This window comes from Papio anubis, chromosome 9 (assembly GCF_008728515.1).
Source record: "Papio anubis isolate 15944 chromosome 9, Panubis1.0, whole genome shotgun sequence".
Lineage (NCBI taxonomy): Eukaryota > Metazoa > Chordata > Mammalia > Primates > Cercopithecidae > Papio > Papio anubis.
This window is the reverse complement of record NC_044984.1, coordinates 69,733,247-69,748,367: the sequence shown is the minus strand read 5'-3', so window position 1 is coordinate 69,748,367 and position 15,121 is coordinate 69,733,247. Positions and strand designations below refer to the sequence as shown.

Here is a 15,121-nt window from a genome sequence, read left to right as displayed (position 1 = left end):
TACTAAAAAGGGTTAAATGCACAATTGTTGTTTTATTGCTTCATTTGATACATATGAAGTAATAGATATCAAGAAATTCATTTTTACTACATCTTTATTTGTACATGTGTTCTTAGGCTGAATTTATAATTTTTATCATCTTAAATATCTTGTAGCTATCACAAGTTTATTTGACTTTGTAAACCCAAGTAGAATAAAAATATATGCTTGTATGATAATTAATTCTGATAACTCAGAAGACACAGCTGTGTTTTATTAAACCAACATTACTAAACTAGTCTTATTTGGCAAAGATTCACCCAAGTCAAGTGAATCTGAAAAGAATGTGGATTAGTTTGTATTTTTCTGAGAGTTTGAGGAACGTTTAATTTATATAAGCCTTATTTAGCTCTAAGGCAATTTTAATAGAACTCCTTTAAGAGATTTTATAAATTAAATTTGTAATATGATCTCAAGGTAAGAAAGTATCACATATACATAACATACATACGTATATACACACAGAGAGACATATATAGAGATCTTATAGGTTCATTCTAAAATTTTAGCCACAAGTCAACTGAAACACAATAATAGAAAACTCACTGATTTACATAAAATACTTGGAATTATGTTTTTGACAGAGGTAACAAGTTAAGGTGATCTGCTCAATATGAGGGCTAATGCTTTTTACCATTATTTGTGGAAAAGTCTTTAAGGCTTTCTTTGTCTTGATATGCAATCTCATGGAGACTGTGAACTACTTTTTAGGTGAAAGACTGTGGGAACATCAAATAGTTGTTTAGATGTTTCCAAAGCCTGTCTGGGTGGATCAAATATTTCCAATTTATTTGAAATATTTGTTTCCAATTTATTTTTCCTTTTTAGTCTCAGGTAGTTGCTTCTGAGGGTTCCTGAGTTTCTTGAAAGCCTCTAATGGGGGCAGGGGATCTAAAGTTCTAGTGACTGTAGAGGCTGGTGTGAACAGAAGGATGAAGGAGGTAGGGGGTTGAAGGTGGACATATCAAGGGAACTGAAGGGAAGATCAAAGGTGGTACAAGGAGGAAGGAGGAGCAGAGATGATGGGAAGGGAGGGGTCTTAGAGGAGCTAGTTTGCAGAGATTTGAAGTTTCCCAAAGAGGCCACTGAAGTTCCAAATTATCCTTAGTTAAATTCACACCAACAAAAAAGGAAGTAGACAGAGTTGGTGGAGTATAGAGTTACCAGGGGCTCAAAAACGGGACAGGGGTTAGTAAACTGAAAGCTCCCAGGAAAGCAGCAGAATCAAATGGGGACCACAAGGAGACCTCATAAGAAGCCAAGACAAATGTCCAGCCTAGGACTCAGGAAATGAATCTCCCCACAAAACAAAGAGTCAGGAAGACAGACTTTCAGTCCAGGATTGAGAAGTGAATCCCCACTTGAAAGAAAGAATAGGAAATAAATTTTAAGCCTAGAAGGGGCCTCTCAGACAAAGAAGCCTAAAACTCGAATTCAGCTTGAGAGAGTATACAGAAGCTTAAAAATCAAAAATCTATCCTTACCATGCTTCAACAGACTGTCATCTGAAGCAGTGGCTCATGAGTCAGACTCACTAATGGATCCCTAATCATTCAGGAGTGAAGACAAAGTCTTCAAAGGTGTGCACTTGGGGTCCTGGGTGAGAGGTTTGGAGATCCAGTGATGAATCTGCTACTATCAGAGTCACAGCAGTACCATAACTGTTAAAGGAAAAATTGTTCATGACACTTGTTAACACAGAGGAGGACTTTATTTAGGGCTTTTGTGGTAAGTGGTAAGACTATCATGTTAGAGAAGAGAGAATGGGCTCAATTCCAAATACAGCAGGGATTAGTGGGAATTTTATACCCATGGAATAGAGTGAGGAGGTCAGTGCATGGAAAATTACTAAAAGGAGACATCAAGGGTAGGGGGATTCTTGCTAAACTGACTACAGAGATTCTTGCTGAAGGCAGGCCAGAGTGATTAGACATCAAGGGCAACAGATGCTGTCTAAACTGGGCTAGCTGTGATTTGTGATAAAACCGGGCAACGTAAGCTTTAGGACAGGGCCCAAGGTCAATCTCTATTCAAGAAGAAGGCTCAGAGTCTTCGTCAAAATACACATAACACTGATTTTGGAAACTGAAGAAATTTAAGTAACGAGTTGTACACAATGTGACTAAGGAAGAGTAAAGGAAAACATTATTAAGAGACTAGAGAATATTATTATTCTATTTACTTTCCAATATATATTGATAAATGAAATAGGCCTACATTTTTTCCCTTTTTCTCCTTGTTATGTTTATCACATTTGGAGATTTAAGTTATTCTAGATTTCTAAAATGAATTGAATCTTCCATTTTTTAAACACACAGAAACACATTAATATCACTGGAAATATCTGTTCTTTGAAGATTATTCAGAATTAACTTTATTGTTACCTAGGATTGAGGCCTATTTAAAGAATAAATCTTCAACATCTTGCTACTGTCTTCTAAAGCACTGCTGTTAGGGTTTTCTCTTTCTGGATTTACTTTGCAACTTACATTTTGCTAGAAAAACACTTGATTTCATCTAGATACCTAATATTATTAACATGGTTGGACATAGTATTGTCTTACACTTCTTGTAATCTCATCTCTATCTGTGGTTATAATTCTTTTTCTCACTACTAAAATAATTTGTTTTCTTTTTATCCCCTGAGACTTATCAGGAATGTGTCTATTTTTTTTCTAGTTCTTGCAAATAAGAATGCTGTTTTACTGGAAAAAATTATTTTTCATTACTTTTACCTATACAGCTATTCTCTCAGTCTTTGTTTCTTTTCTTTGAATTTTTTAGTTCACTTATTGTCAGTCAGTTTATGTAAAATGACACTCACAGTAAACTGCCTTTTCCTTTATTTATGTCATGTGTTTTGATATTGTGCCCATATTTTGGGGAAATTTTGTTTTTGGTTCTTGATCTGAAGATAATTTGAAGAATGTTCCTCAAGTCCTAAGTAGTTAAGATTCTATCAACCAACACTTTTTGTTCTTTCTAGTTTTATTAAATTTTAGTCAGAAATTTGGCCTGTAAAATTTCTACTTAAGCTTTTCCTTATGAGCATAAAACAAAGATGTTTTTCATGGATATTAGAATCCCTTATTGACAGGATATACAATTATTGATTTTGTCCAATTTTATTCATTGTTATATATAACTTACTTTTCAAATCTATTTTATAAGATTTTAAAAGAAGTATAGAAAATATCCTATAATTATCTTGTTTTAAAAAATATTTCTTTATATTTTTAGGAATTTTACTTGATATATTTTCTATTTTGGCCAGTGCAAAGGCCTTTATTTTATCTTCATGGATTATACCTTTTTTTTCCCCAATACGTAGTATTTCTTTTTATCTTTAGTCTTCATTTCTATATTATTTTATAATATTGTTTCTCTTTTTTAAATTGGAAGTTTCATAATATATTTTTATTCATCTTTTTATTTTCAATTGCTTCAGGTATATATTTTTGCAAATTATTGATAAGGAAATTAAATTCACTCATATTTATCATAACATATTTAGTTTATTTTAAAATATTATTTTATGTTTACAGTCTTTAAAAGTCATTTCCTATTTTTCTCTCTTTATATTGCGGGCTTGATTAAGTTGCTTTTTATTGCTCACTTCTCTTTTGCAAATCTGGAAGTTCAACTAACTTTTCCCATCTGCTAGCCACCAACATCAAATCATTATGATAATCTTTATGATTATCTTAACTACCTTTAACTTCAATTATCATATTTAAAATTACATATGATTATTAAATAACAAAAAGACAAATATATATATACACATATATATATATAATTATGCTCACTTCCATTTTGATGTTTCGTTTGCCCATTTCATCCCATCATACACAAAGATGAGACTTCAGGAATGCTAGCCCTAATACATAAAATACGTTATTTTACTGAGGATCGTGTTTTAAATTTTTTTAGTTGCAATTACATTTTTTTTGCTGTATATATTTTTTGTTTCATGAATGCTTTATCACTTACTTATAATCTCCAGTGAAATTATCAACATGCATTAACAAACATTTTGTTTTAAAAATAAATTATTTTTTGAACAGATATCTAATACTTTGTAAAAACAAAACCACATAAAATCATTGAGAAGTCATGTTGTCTTGCTCTCCACCATCCTATTTCCCCTAGGGCTTCTATATGTAACTAATTAATTCCTGTGGATCTGTCCATTATTTTTCATTCAAATATACATTATTTTTAATTTTCTTATATAAAACGTATCATAATATACCTTGCTTTTCCAAGATCCATGAGATATTGTCTTGTTAGTGTAAAGAATGTTCTCTGTCGGGCGTGGTGGCTCACGCCTGTAATCCCAGCACTTTGGGAGGCTGACGCGGGTGGATCACGAGGTCAGGAGATTGAGACCATCCTGGCTAACACAGTGAAAGCCCATCTCTACTAAAAAAATACAAAAAAAATTAGCTGGGCGTGGTGGCGGGCGCCTGTAGTCCCAGCTACTCCGGAGGCTGAGGCAGGAGAATGGCGTGAACCCAGGAGGCGAAGGTTGCAGCGAGCTGAGATGGCGCCACTGCACTCCAGCCTGGGCGAGAGAGCGAGACTGTCTCCAAAAAAAAAAAAAGCTTTCTCATTCTTTTTTTTCCCCACAGGTGTATGGTATTCTTTTATGTGGATGAACCACATTTACTTTAGTTAACCCTCAGGGCTGGAAATTAGAGTATTTTTGCAATAATTTGTTAATATTAAATGATGGTACAATGAATAACCGTATAGGGATACCATTTCCTTCTTGTGTGGTAGGTCCTTAGGATGGATACCAGAAATGGCATCAAAGAGCCAAAGAGTAAATACATCTGTAATGTAGTAGGTATTGTCAGATTCTTCTCTACAAGGACCGTATCATTTTGCTTGCACACCAGTAGTACATGGAGTAGGCATGGTCTTTGACTTTGACACAAAATCCAGAAGCAATTTTTAAAAACTGATTAGTCAGCTACACAAAAATGTTAAAAAGTCTGAATAGCAAAAAATACATAAGTAGATTTAAAAAACCCTGACAAACTGGGAAAATAATTACAACTCATATCACAGATGAATGGCTCATTTCCCAAATAAATAATGGGAGAAAAAAAGTAAAAAAAACTGATTAAAAAAAATCATTAAAGGATACTAACAGATCCTTATTCACATGAAAGGATGCATAGCTTTGCTTATAATAAGAGACATAAAAATCAGAGATCATATCTTACCTATCAGGCAAGTAAAACTCCAAAGTTCAACAATACTTTTATTGTCTTGTCTGTGGGGAATTGTTGACTTAGCTGGAGTTTATATAGATGTACGGATGAAGCAAATTACCTTTTTCAAATGACTACCCAGATCTATCAACACCAATTTAAAAGTCTATCGATAGCTCACAGATTTGAGATGTTACTTTTGTCATATACTAAATTCCCTTACATATTTGGGTTATTTCTGAACTCTACATCTTTCCAATGGTATATCTTTTAACATACTAGTACTATATTATTTTACTTATTGAGGCTTTATCATATGCTATAAAATCTAATATGTTCAATAACCCTCATTTTTCAAAATATCCTGGCTATGCTTATTTATTTATTTTTAAAACAATCTAAATGTCCATCAATAAAGGAACAGGTAAAAAATGTAGTATATTTAAGGGATAAATATCATAGCACATAAAACTGAATTAACTAGATTTGTATCTATGAATAAATCTCAAATGTATAATTTTGAATGAAAAACCAAGTAACATAATAAATTCTACATAATGCCACTTATAGAAATATAAGACAGAAACCTCCAAACATTATGTTTTTGGTCTAGATCATCACATATATATTTGAAACCTTAAAAAATGTATTAGAATGACTCATATCAAACTCATAAAGGTCACTGTCTCTGGGGATGGAGAAAGGGAACATGACTGAAGTGGCTGTTAAAAAATGTTAACATTGACTGTACTGTTTTTTCTTTTTTAAAAAAAGGAGGAAGATTTATTTGTAATATTAAATTAAAAATTGATATTACATATAAAACTACAGCCCATTATCTGGTACATGAGGGGAGTCTAAGTCTTGAGCCTTCTCCTAGTACTACAATGTCAGGTTAGAATTAGGAATCACTCAGCCCCAGAACAGCCCAGAAAAAGAAGGGAGGGATTCTGTGCTTCTAGCATCCAAGAATGTAAGAAAGTTAAAGCAAAAAGAGGACGAAGCTAAGGCACAATCTTCTAATATTACAAACCTATAAAAATGGTGAATAAAATGTTTAGTTTGAATCCTATGAAATTGCTTGTGTTTTCTAGGTCAAAAATGGTTGAAGAGCAATTCATATAGTTCAATCCTTGTATGATAAAGGCTTTTTTTCTTTTGTTTGAGACGGAGTCTCACTGTTGCCCAGGCTGGAGTACAGTGGTGTGATCTCAGCTCACTGCAACCTCCGCCTCCCGGGTTCAAGCGATTCTTCTGCCTCAGCCTTCCAAGTAGCTGAGATTACAGGCGCGTGCCACAATGCTTGGCAATTTTTGTATTTTTAGTAGGGACAGGGTTTCACCATATTGGCCAGGCTGGCCAGAACTCCTGACCTCAAGTGATCCGCCCGCCTTGGCCTCCCGAAGTGCTGGGATTACAGGCATGAATCAACGTGCCCGGCCTTTTTTTTTTTTTTTTTTAAATCCACAGCTGAGCTCAAAGGAAAGAAAGGTAATACTCAGGTGCCAGAAATGAAGAGAAAAGTTAAAAGTCAAAGTGGTAAACTCATGTGCCTAATCTAAGGAAAGGAAACATCAGATCAGATATAAATGCCACCAATATAGGAAGAGAAAATGTAGCCATAAAGCCACCTGAGACAAGTTCTGGGACTGAAGTATTTGTGGAAAAATTAGGATGCTGACTTCTTCCTAAATGAAGCAGACCAGCAAATCCTTCCCAGAAGTCTGAGGAAGTGACAGAAAGTCAGATGGAAAAAAGTCATGTTATGTGAGAAATCAGTTCTAGATCTATACTATGCATACAGGTGGACATTATACTTAAATTGCCTATATCTGCTGACAATACCCAAACAAATTATAAACATCAAAACTTAACACATTATAAATATAAAAACAATTATAAATATAAAACTGACTGTAACAGGGGAGTAAGGCAAAAGCTAATAAAAACTAGTCTGTAGCAATATTTATTTTTCCACTATTTGGACAATATGGAACTCTTTCTCTCACACACATAATCTCTGCTGAAAATGAGCATAGGATAGAAAATTATAAACATGACAGAGGCTCATAGCTAAAATAAGAGAAATGGCACCCAAAGAAACTAAAATAATAAAACACTAAAAATATTTTATGAAAATATAAAATAATTTATGTTTAAAATGATTAAATAAGTGAGTGTAAAAACCGAAATCACAAGAGAAAACAGAACAGTGGGGGAATATGAGCAAATTTTATAAAATAGTCTAGAAATTTTAAAAAATCAATTGGCCAGTTAAATATATCACACAAATCCGAAGAGAAAACTGGTGACTGAACAGTAGTTCTAAAGCAATGACTCGGAAGGAAAACAGAAAAAGAGATAGACTACAGAGAGCAAATGGAGAGCTGTAGAGAAAAGGATGAAAAAGTCAGATATACAACTAATAGGAGTTCAAGACAGGGAGACTAGAGAGCATGGGGAAGGGGGCAACATTCTATGAAATAATGCTGAAGAATTTTAGTCTTAACAATGGACATGGATACAGAGATTCAAGAAGAAAAGTTCTGAACAAAATAAATAAAAATAAATGCATGCTTAGTACCAGTATGGGGTAAAACTACAGAACAGCAAATATAAAATATTTAAAGTAGCTGGAGAGAAAAGATAAATCATCTTTAAAAGATCAAAAGACTAGTGGATCTCAAACTTTAGTACACTTCAGAATCATCTGGAGGACTTATTAAAATACAGATTACTGGGTTTCAAAACCAGGATTTCTGATTCAGTAAGTCTGGGATAGGTCCTAAGAACTTTAATTTCTAACAAGTTCACAGGTGATTCTGATTCTGTTGTTGCTGGTATAGGAACCATACTGTGGGAACTTCTGAGTTCAGCTAACAAAAGAAACCTCAAAAGCAACAGTGGGAGACAGAAGATAGCGCTGACAGAGAACAACATCATTCAAGAGTGTGAAGTAAAGATTATTTTACATATAGAAATATGAAGTTTACTATTCACACTCCCTTGCTGAATGAGCTATTAAAGGATGTATTTTAGGCACAAGGAAACTGATTCCAGAAAGTGGTAATGCAATACAAGAAGTAATGGTTAGCTAGCATAAATAATTATAACGGGCCAGGTGCGAGCCTGGGCAACATGGCAAAACCCTGCCTCTACAAAAAATACAAAAATCAGCTGGGCATGGTGGTGAGCACCTGTAGTCCCAGCTACTTAGGTGGTTGAGATGGGAGGATCACTTGAGCCCCAGGGGTAAAGGCTGCAGTGAGCTGAGATCACACCACTGCACTCCAGCCTGGGCAGCAGAATGAGATCCTGTCTCAAAAAAAAATTTAAAAAAAAATGAAATAATAATGCTAAGCAACACATTCTTAAGCAATGACTCAAAAAATAAATCACAAAAGAAAATACCTTGGGAAAAATGAAAATGAAAACACAACTATTCAAACATCTGGAATGTACAAAAAACAGCACTAAGAGGAAAATGTAAGAGTGTAAGAGCTTACATTTTTTAAAAAAGATGAAAGACTCCAAATCGACAGCCTAACTGTACACCATAGGTAAGTAGAAGAGGAAAATTGAACGAAACCCAAAGTTACTAGAGGAAGGAAATAATAAAGATTGAAGCAGAGATAAATAAAATAGAGAACAGAAAAACAACAGAGAAAATCAGCAGAACTATGAGCTGGTTCTTCAAAAAGATCAGCAAAAATGATACATGTTTAGCAAGACTGAGTAAGAAATAAAGACAGAAGACTTATTCTTGGAAACATACAACCTACCAAAAGGTAGTAACGAAGAAACAGAAAATCTAAACAGACCTATAGCTAGTAAAAAGATTGAATAAAAACAATAAAATTATTAAAATAATAATACATTAATAAAATAATAATAAAAATCAGTAATACAAATCTCCCAACAAAGAAAAGCCCAGAACCAGATGGAGTCATTGGTGAATTCTAATAGGAGTTCAAGGCATATATTTAAAGAATTAACATCAATTCTCAAACTCTTCCCCAAAAATGAAGAGGGGGGAACATTTATTAACTCATTCAATGAAGCCAGCATCACCCTGATACGAAAGCCAGAAAAAGATACCATAAGAAAACTATAGGCCAATATCTTTTATGAATATTAATATAAAAATCTTCAACAAAAACAAAAAGCTGAATTTAACAGCACATTAAAAAGAGCTGAATTTAACAGCACATTGAAAGAATTATACATGATAACCCAGTGGAATTTACTCCTTGGTGCAGGAATGGTTTGACATATAAAAATTAACCATTGTGACAGAATACATTAACGAAGCGAAGAAAAATAGCCACACCATCATCTTATACGTAGACAACCCGAAAGATTCCACACACAAAATAGAACCAATAAATAAATTCAGAAAAGTAGCAGGTTACAAAATCAACATACAAAAATTAGTTGCTTTTCAATATGTTAATAACAAACAATATGAAAGGGAATTAGGTAAACCACTCCATCACAATAGCATCAGAAAGAAAAAAATATTTAGGAATAAACTTAGCCAAAGAGGGAAAAACATATATGCTAAAAACAACAAAATACTACTGAAAGAAATTAAGGTGGATACTAGAAAGTGAAAAGACATCCTGTGTTAATGTACTGGAATACTTTATATTGTTAAGACAGCCATTCTATCCAAAATGTTACAAATCAATGAAACCCATATCAAAATCCCAATAATGTATTTTTTTTTTGCAAAAATACAAAAATACATCCCAAAATTCATAAAAAATCTGAAAGGACCCTGAATGGCCAAAATAATCTTGAAGAAGATGAAAAAAGTTGGAGAATGCACACTTCCTAATTTCAAAACTTACCAGTATTCTACAGTAATTGTTGTGAAACTATTAATAGCATACAGACATATTAGACTAATAGAAACGAATAGAGGGCCCGAAAACAAACACCAGTATATATGGTCAAATGATTTTTAACAAGGGTGGCAAGACCATTTTATGGGGAAAATAACAATCTTTCCAGCAAATGAAGTTAGGAAAAATGGATATCCACATGCAAAAGAATAAGCTGGACCCTTACCTTATACAATATACAAAACTTAACTCAAAGACCTAAAACTATAAAACCTTTAAAAAGCACAGGGGAAAAGCTTCATGACACTGAATTTGGCAATGATTTCTTGGATACGATACAAAAAATACACACAATAACAACAACAAATGATAAATTATACTTTATTGACGTTAAAAACTTTTGTTCATCAAAGGATATTATTGATAGAGTGAAAAGGCAACTTACAAAATGGGAGAAAATACTTTCAAATCATATATCTGAAAAAGATTAATAACCAGAATCTATGAAAATTCCTATAACTCGACAACAAAAATCTAAAAAGTTGGCCAAAAAGTGTGCAAAGGACTTGAATAGCTTTTCAAGGAAGAGAAAAACTTGGTCAAGGAGCAAATAAAAAGACACTCAATATCAGTAATCATTAGGGAAATGCAGATAAAAAATACAGTGAGGTATCACTTCATACCTGCTAGATGGTTATCATTAGGAAAAAAAGAGGAGTAAGAAAAATAAAACAGAAAATAACAAGTGTTATCAAGGATGTGGAGAAATTGAACCATTGAACATTCTTGGTGGGAATGTAAAATGGTGCAGCCACTATGGAAAACAGAATGGCGGTTCTTTGAAAAATTGAACATAGAATTATCATATGATACAGCAATTCCAGTTCTGGGTATATACCCAGAAACAGCAAAAGCAGGAACTGTAGCAGATAAATGTACACCCATGTCTATAGCAGTTTTATTCACAATAGCCAAATAATGGAAGCAATCTAAATATCCACTGACAGGTGAATTGATAAACAAAATATGGTATATACACACAGTAGAATATTATTCAGCTGTAAAAAGACAGGAAATCCTGACACATGCTACAACATGGGTGAACTTTATAAACATTTTACCAAATGAAATAAGCTAGTAACAAAGACACATATTGTACAATTCCACTTATATTTGGTACCTTAAGAAGTAAAATTAATAGGGATAGAAAGTAGAATGGTGATAGAGGCCTGGGAGGAGGGGAAATGAGAATAAAGTAATTATTTGATGGGTATGGTGTCTTAGTTCAGGAAGATGAAAAAATTTTGGAGATGGGTGGTGGTAACAGGCGCACAACAACGCGAATGTACTTAATGCCACTGAACTATACACTTAAAAATGGTTAAAATGGTAAATGTTATGTCCTGTATATTGTAATACAATTTTTTAAAAACAACAATTATTTTGGTATTTAAAAGCAAGGTAGAACAAAAGTACTACAAGATAATAGCATGAATAAGGATGGAAAGTATTCAGAATTTGTGTTCTAAGATCTTATTAATATTTGGGTGGAGTTTACAGATACTAACTTTTGGAATTTATAAATACATATATTAAAATACTAAAAATAACCAATAAAATAATTAAAATAAAACGATGTCCAAATATGCTAAAGAAACGTTTTAAATAGGCCATATTATTACGATGGACTATACTATTTACAGTTAATATTTATGTCCTAATAAAATACATGGGAAAAATATACATTAACTTTAAGAAAGAAGAAAAGGGTAAACATTTAGGGTGGGACTTTAACCTATACATCAAATACTATTCCTTTAAAAATGTCCATATTTAGCCGGGCGCGGTGGCTCAAGCCTGTAATCCCAGCACTTTGGGAGGCCGAGGCGGGCGGATCACAAGGTCAGGAGATGGAGACCATCCTGGCTAACACGGTGAAACCCCGTCTCTACTAAAAATACAAAAAACTAGCCGGGCGAGGTGGCGGGCGCCTGTAGTCCCAGCTACTCGGGAGGCTGAGGCAGGAGAATGGCGTAAACCCAGGAGGCGGAGCTTGCAGTGAGCTGAGATCGCGCCACTGCACTCCAGCCTGGGCGACAGAGCAAGACTCCGTCTCAAAAAAAAAAAAAAAAAAAAAGTCCATATTTAAAAATATTGATTGTGGGTATACAGGTATATTATTTTATATACCTTATGTTTGAAATATTATATAATTTTTAGAGATGAGATAGAAAACCTATGAAAAGTTGTATTAGAAAGTATTATGTGTTTATTAATTTTCAGGATTAAGGATAATCTTCAAATTGGGAAGAAATTGAATTAGTCACAAAAAAATGGAAAATTAGCTGAAACTCCCAAATATCCCCAAACTCTATAATTGAATTCAAAAGATAAAGAATTGGCTTAGAAAAAAGTGTCTTCCGCAGATAGAACCAAGTGCTAGCATATTTCTACAAGAAAGCATATAATCTGACACAGAAATGATGACAATATGAAAGGTAAAGGAAATGAACGAGAAAGAACTAAAGTATGTCCTATCAAAATAGTATCTTAAAATTAACATTAAAACAAATTACCATTTTTATAATTTATCATTTAGCAAATAATTGAACATGTCCAAGTCAGTAAGGATGTGGTGAAAACAGAACATTTATACACAGCTGGTATATGCTAAATTTGGCACAGCCCGTTAGCATAACAATTGCTATGTGTTAAATAAATAAAAAATATCGTACCCTTAATTTATTTATCCCATTTCTGAAATTTGTGCTAAGAACTAATGCTGAAGGAAGAAAAGACATGTCTAGGAAAGTAGTCCTTGCTATATAATTTATAACATAAATTTGAAGCTTCTAATTCCCTAAGAGGACAGTAATACTTGCTGGATTTTCAGTCATTTTAATGCCAGTCATGAAAACTCCATAGCAACCAGGGAATAGTTGATGAGCTGTTAAATGACTATAGGGTGTAAAAGAGCGGGAAAGCAAGAACAGCATTGTAAGGTAAGGCAAAATCAGGGTCAAGACTAGGGTGAGGAAACTGAGAGACTTCCTTAGGAGACAAATTTGGAATGGACACCAAAAATAAAAATAAAATAAAAACCAATAATCAAGATAAAAAATATTTTTAAAAGGCAAAGCTAATGTGACATCTGTGATGGAAAAAGCTAAAAATTTCAAATACAAATAGGTTCTCATCTTGATTTGCACCACCCTGAGAGTGTCGCACTTGCTTTTCCCTTATCCAGACCCAAGGTTCCTGTCTTTGTTAAATTTTTTAACATTTCTTTATCACTGATATTGATATTTTTGCACTGATTTTTAATTTTTTAAAACCCGTTGCATTAAAATATCATTTTCTTGCATTGGCGCCCCCTTAAAATCTGCACTGCAGGCCAGTGCCTCTATCACCCTAGTCCCGGCCCTGTGCAATATTATGGTAATAAGTATGTGTTTTGAGTGTCCGCAGTTTTTCTCTGTATAAACTTCACATGTACTTTAAAATCCAAGCTAAAAGTGCGGTTCTCCGCGATCCTTCGGCCTCAGAGCAGTGGCCCCAACTTCCCGAGGCCGAGGGAGGCGTTGTGGCAACGGTCGTGGAAGGTTCGGGAAACCGCCTTCCGGCCTCACCATGAAGCGTAAGTTAGACCCTCGGGGAATGACGTCGCCCCGCAGCTCATTGTGGAGGTTCACGTACTCGTTGATAAAGTCTACGTCCTCTTCGTGTGGCAACAATGTCGCGTTCAAACTAGAACCTAGTAGCAGTAGCCACAGCTCACAGAGCCGCAGCTTCAAAACGCCCCCTACTGCCAGGGGGAGGGATTGTGCGCTCCACTCCCGGGCGAAAGACCTTGGGGCCTCCATGTTCCACCGGCCGCGGACAGGCCAGTGCGCACGCGCTGGCCGTCCCAGTGACCTGCCAATCTACGGGGGACGCAGGCGAGCCTTGTCCCGCCTCCTGGAGGGAGAAAGGGAGCGGGGAGGAGGAAAAACAAAGGAGGGAGGAGGGGGAAAAGAGGAAGGAGGTGAGAGGAGGGAGAGGATAGTAAGGAGGGGAGAGTGGGGAGGGGAGGGGGAGAGGAGGGGAAAACTAGACCTGCAGAGTGAAGAAAGCTGGCAATAGATGTCTGACGAACTAAAGAAAGACTTGCGCTACGTGAGTAAGCGCTTTTCACTAAACCAATGTAGTGAAATGTTATCCCTAATTGATTTCTGACACTGAATGATATGTCGTCATTCATGAGTCATCAGTTTGTATGGTAAATGCCAATTACTGAGTAACGGGTCTGAGGAACCTTCTAATTGTGCCAGGTGAAATGATTTTTCTGCGATGCGGATACAAATTCAATTAATTTTTTTTCTGCATTACCTATTGAGTTGGAAATTTGATGCAGGGCCAGCCCTTTATTTTCCTCAGGGACAGAATGGAATAAAGAAATGTTGCTAGTTCTTAAGGCCAAAGAAGTTCTTAAGGCCAACTTAATCGATGAGATTTTTTTCAGTTTTTAAATGAACCTTTGTGGGAAACCACAAAATAAATGGGAGTGAAGGGAGAGTAGGGATCACCAAACTCTCCAAAGGTTAAAACATTTCTACTTCTTCTCTCATCAGCACAATTCAGACAGCCTGGAATATCAAGATTCATCTTTTTCAGTAATTGTGGCATTCACAGTAAGAAAAACCTCTTTTCTTTTTTTTCCAGACAAAATTGGCTGATATCTAGCTGATTTTGGCCTGATCTATTTACCTCCAAACATTTTCCTCAAAAACAAAACATAACAAAACCAACTTGCTTTGAAGACTTTAAATTCTAAGCGTGGAAAAAAAGCACATGTTTGTTTTGGAGTACACGTTTGCATATTACATATTGTGCTTAATGCATTAAGCAGATATGGAAAATTGACATTAAGAGAAAATTTTACTACAAAACATTGTAACAGGTTAGCCAAACATTTATAAAAAGAAAAATGCTTTCAAAAATTGTGATGCACACAATTGAAAAACAGTGGACCTA

General features: G+C 34.6%; 1 protein-coding gene across 1 annotated transcript in view; it reads right to left on the bottom strand.

Annotated features, from left to right (window-relative positions):
• Positions 1–14,013, bottom strand: part of GLIPR1L2 (GLIPR1 like 2) — a 41,778-nt gene extending 27,765 nt beyond the window's left edge. Inside the window, exon 1 of the mRNA XM_017946010.3 lies at positions 13,738–14,013. Within this exon, the coding sequence (XP_017801499.3) occupies positions 13,738–13,971 (234 nt within the window). The 5' untranslated portion in view covers positions 13,972–14,013. The remainder of the gene's footprint in view (positions 1–13,737) is intronic.
• Positions 14,014–15,121: the final 1,108 nt, after the last annotated feature.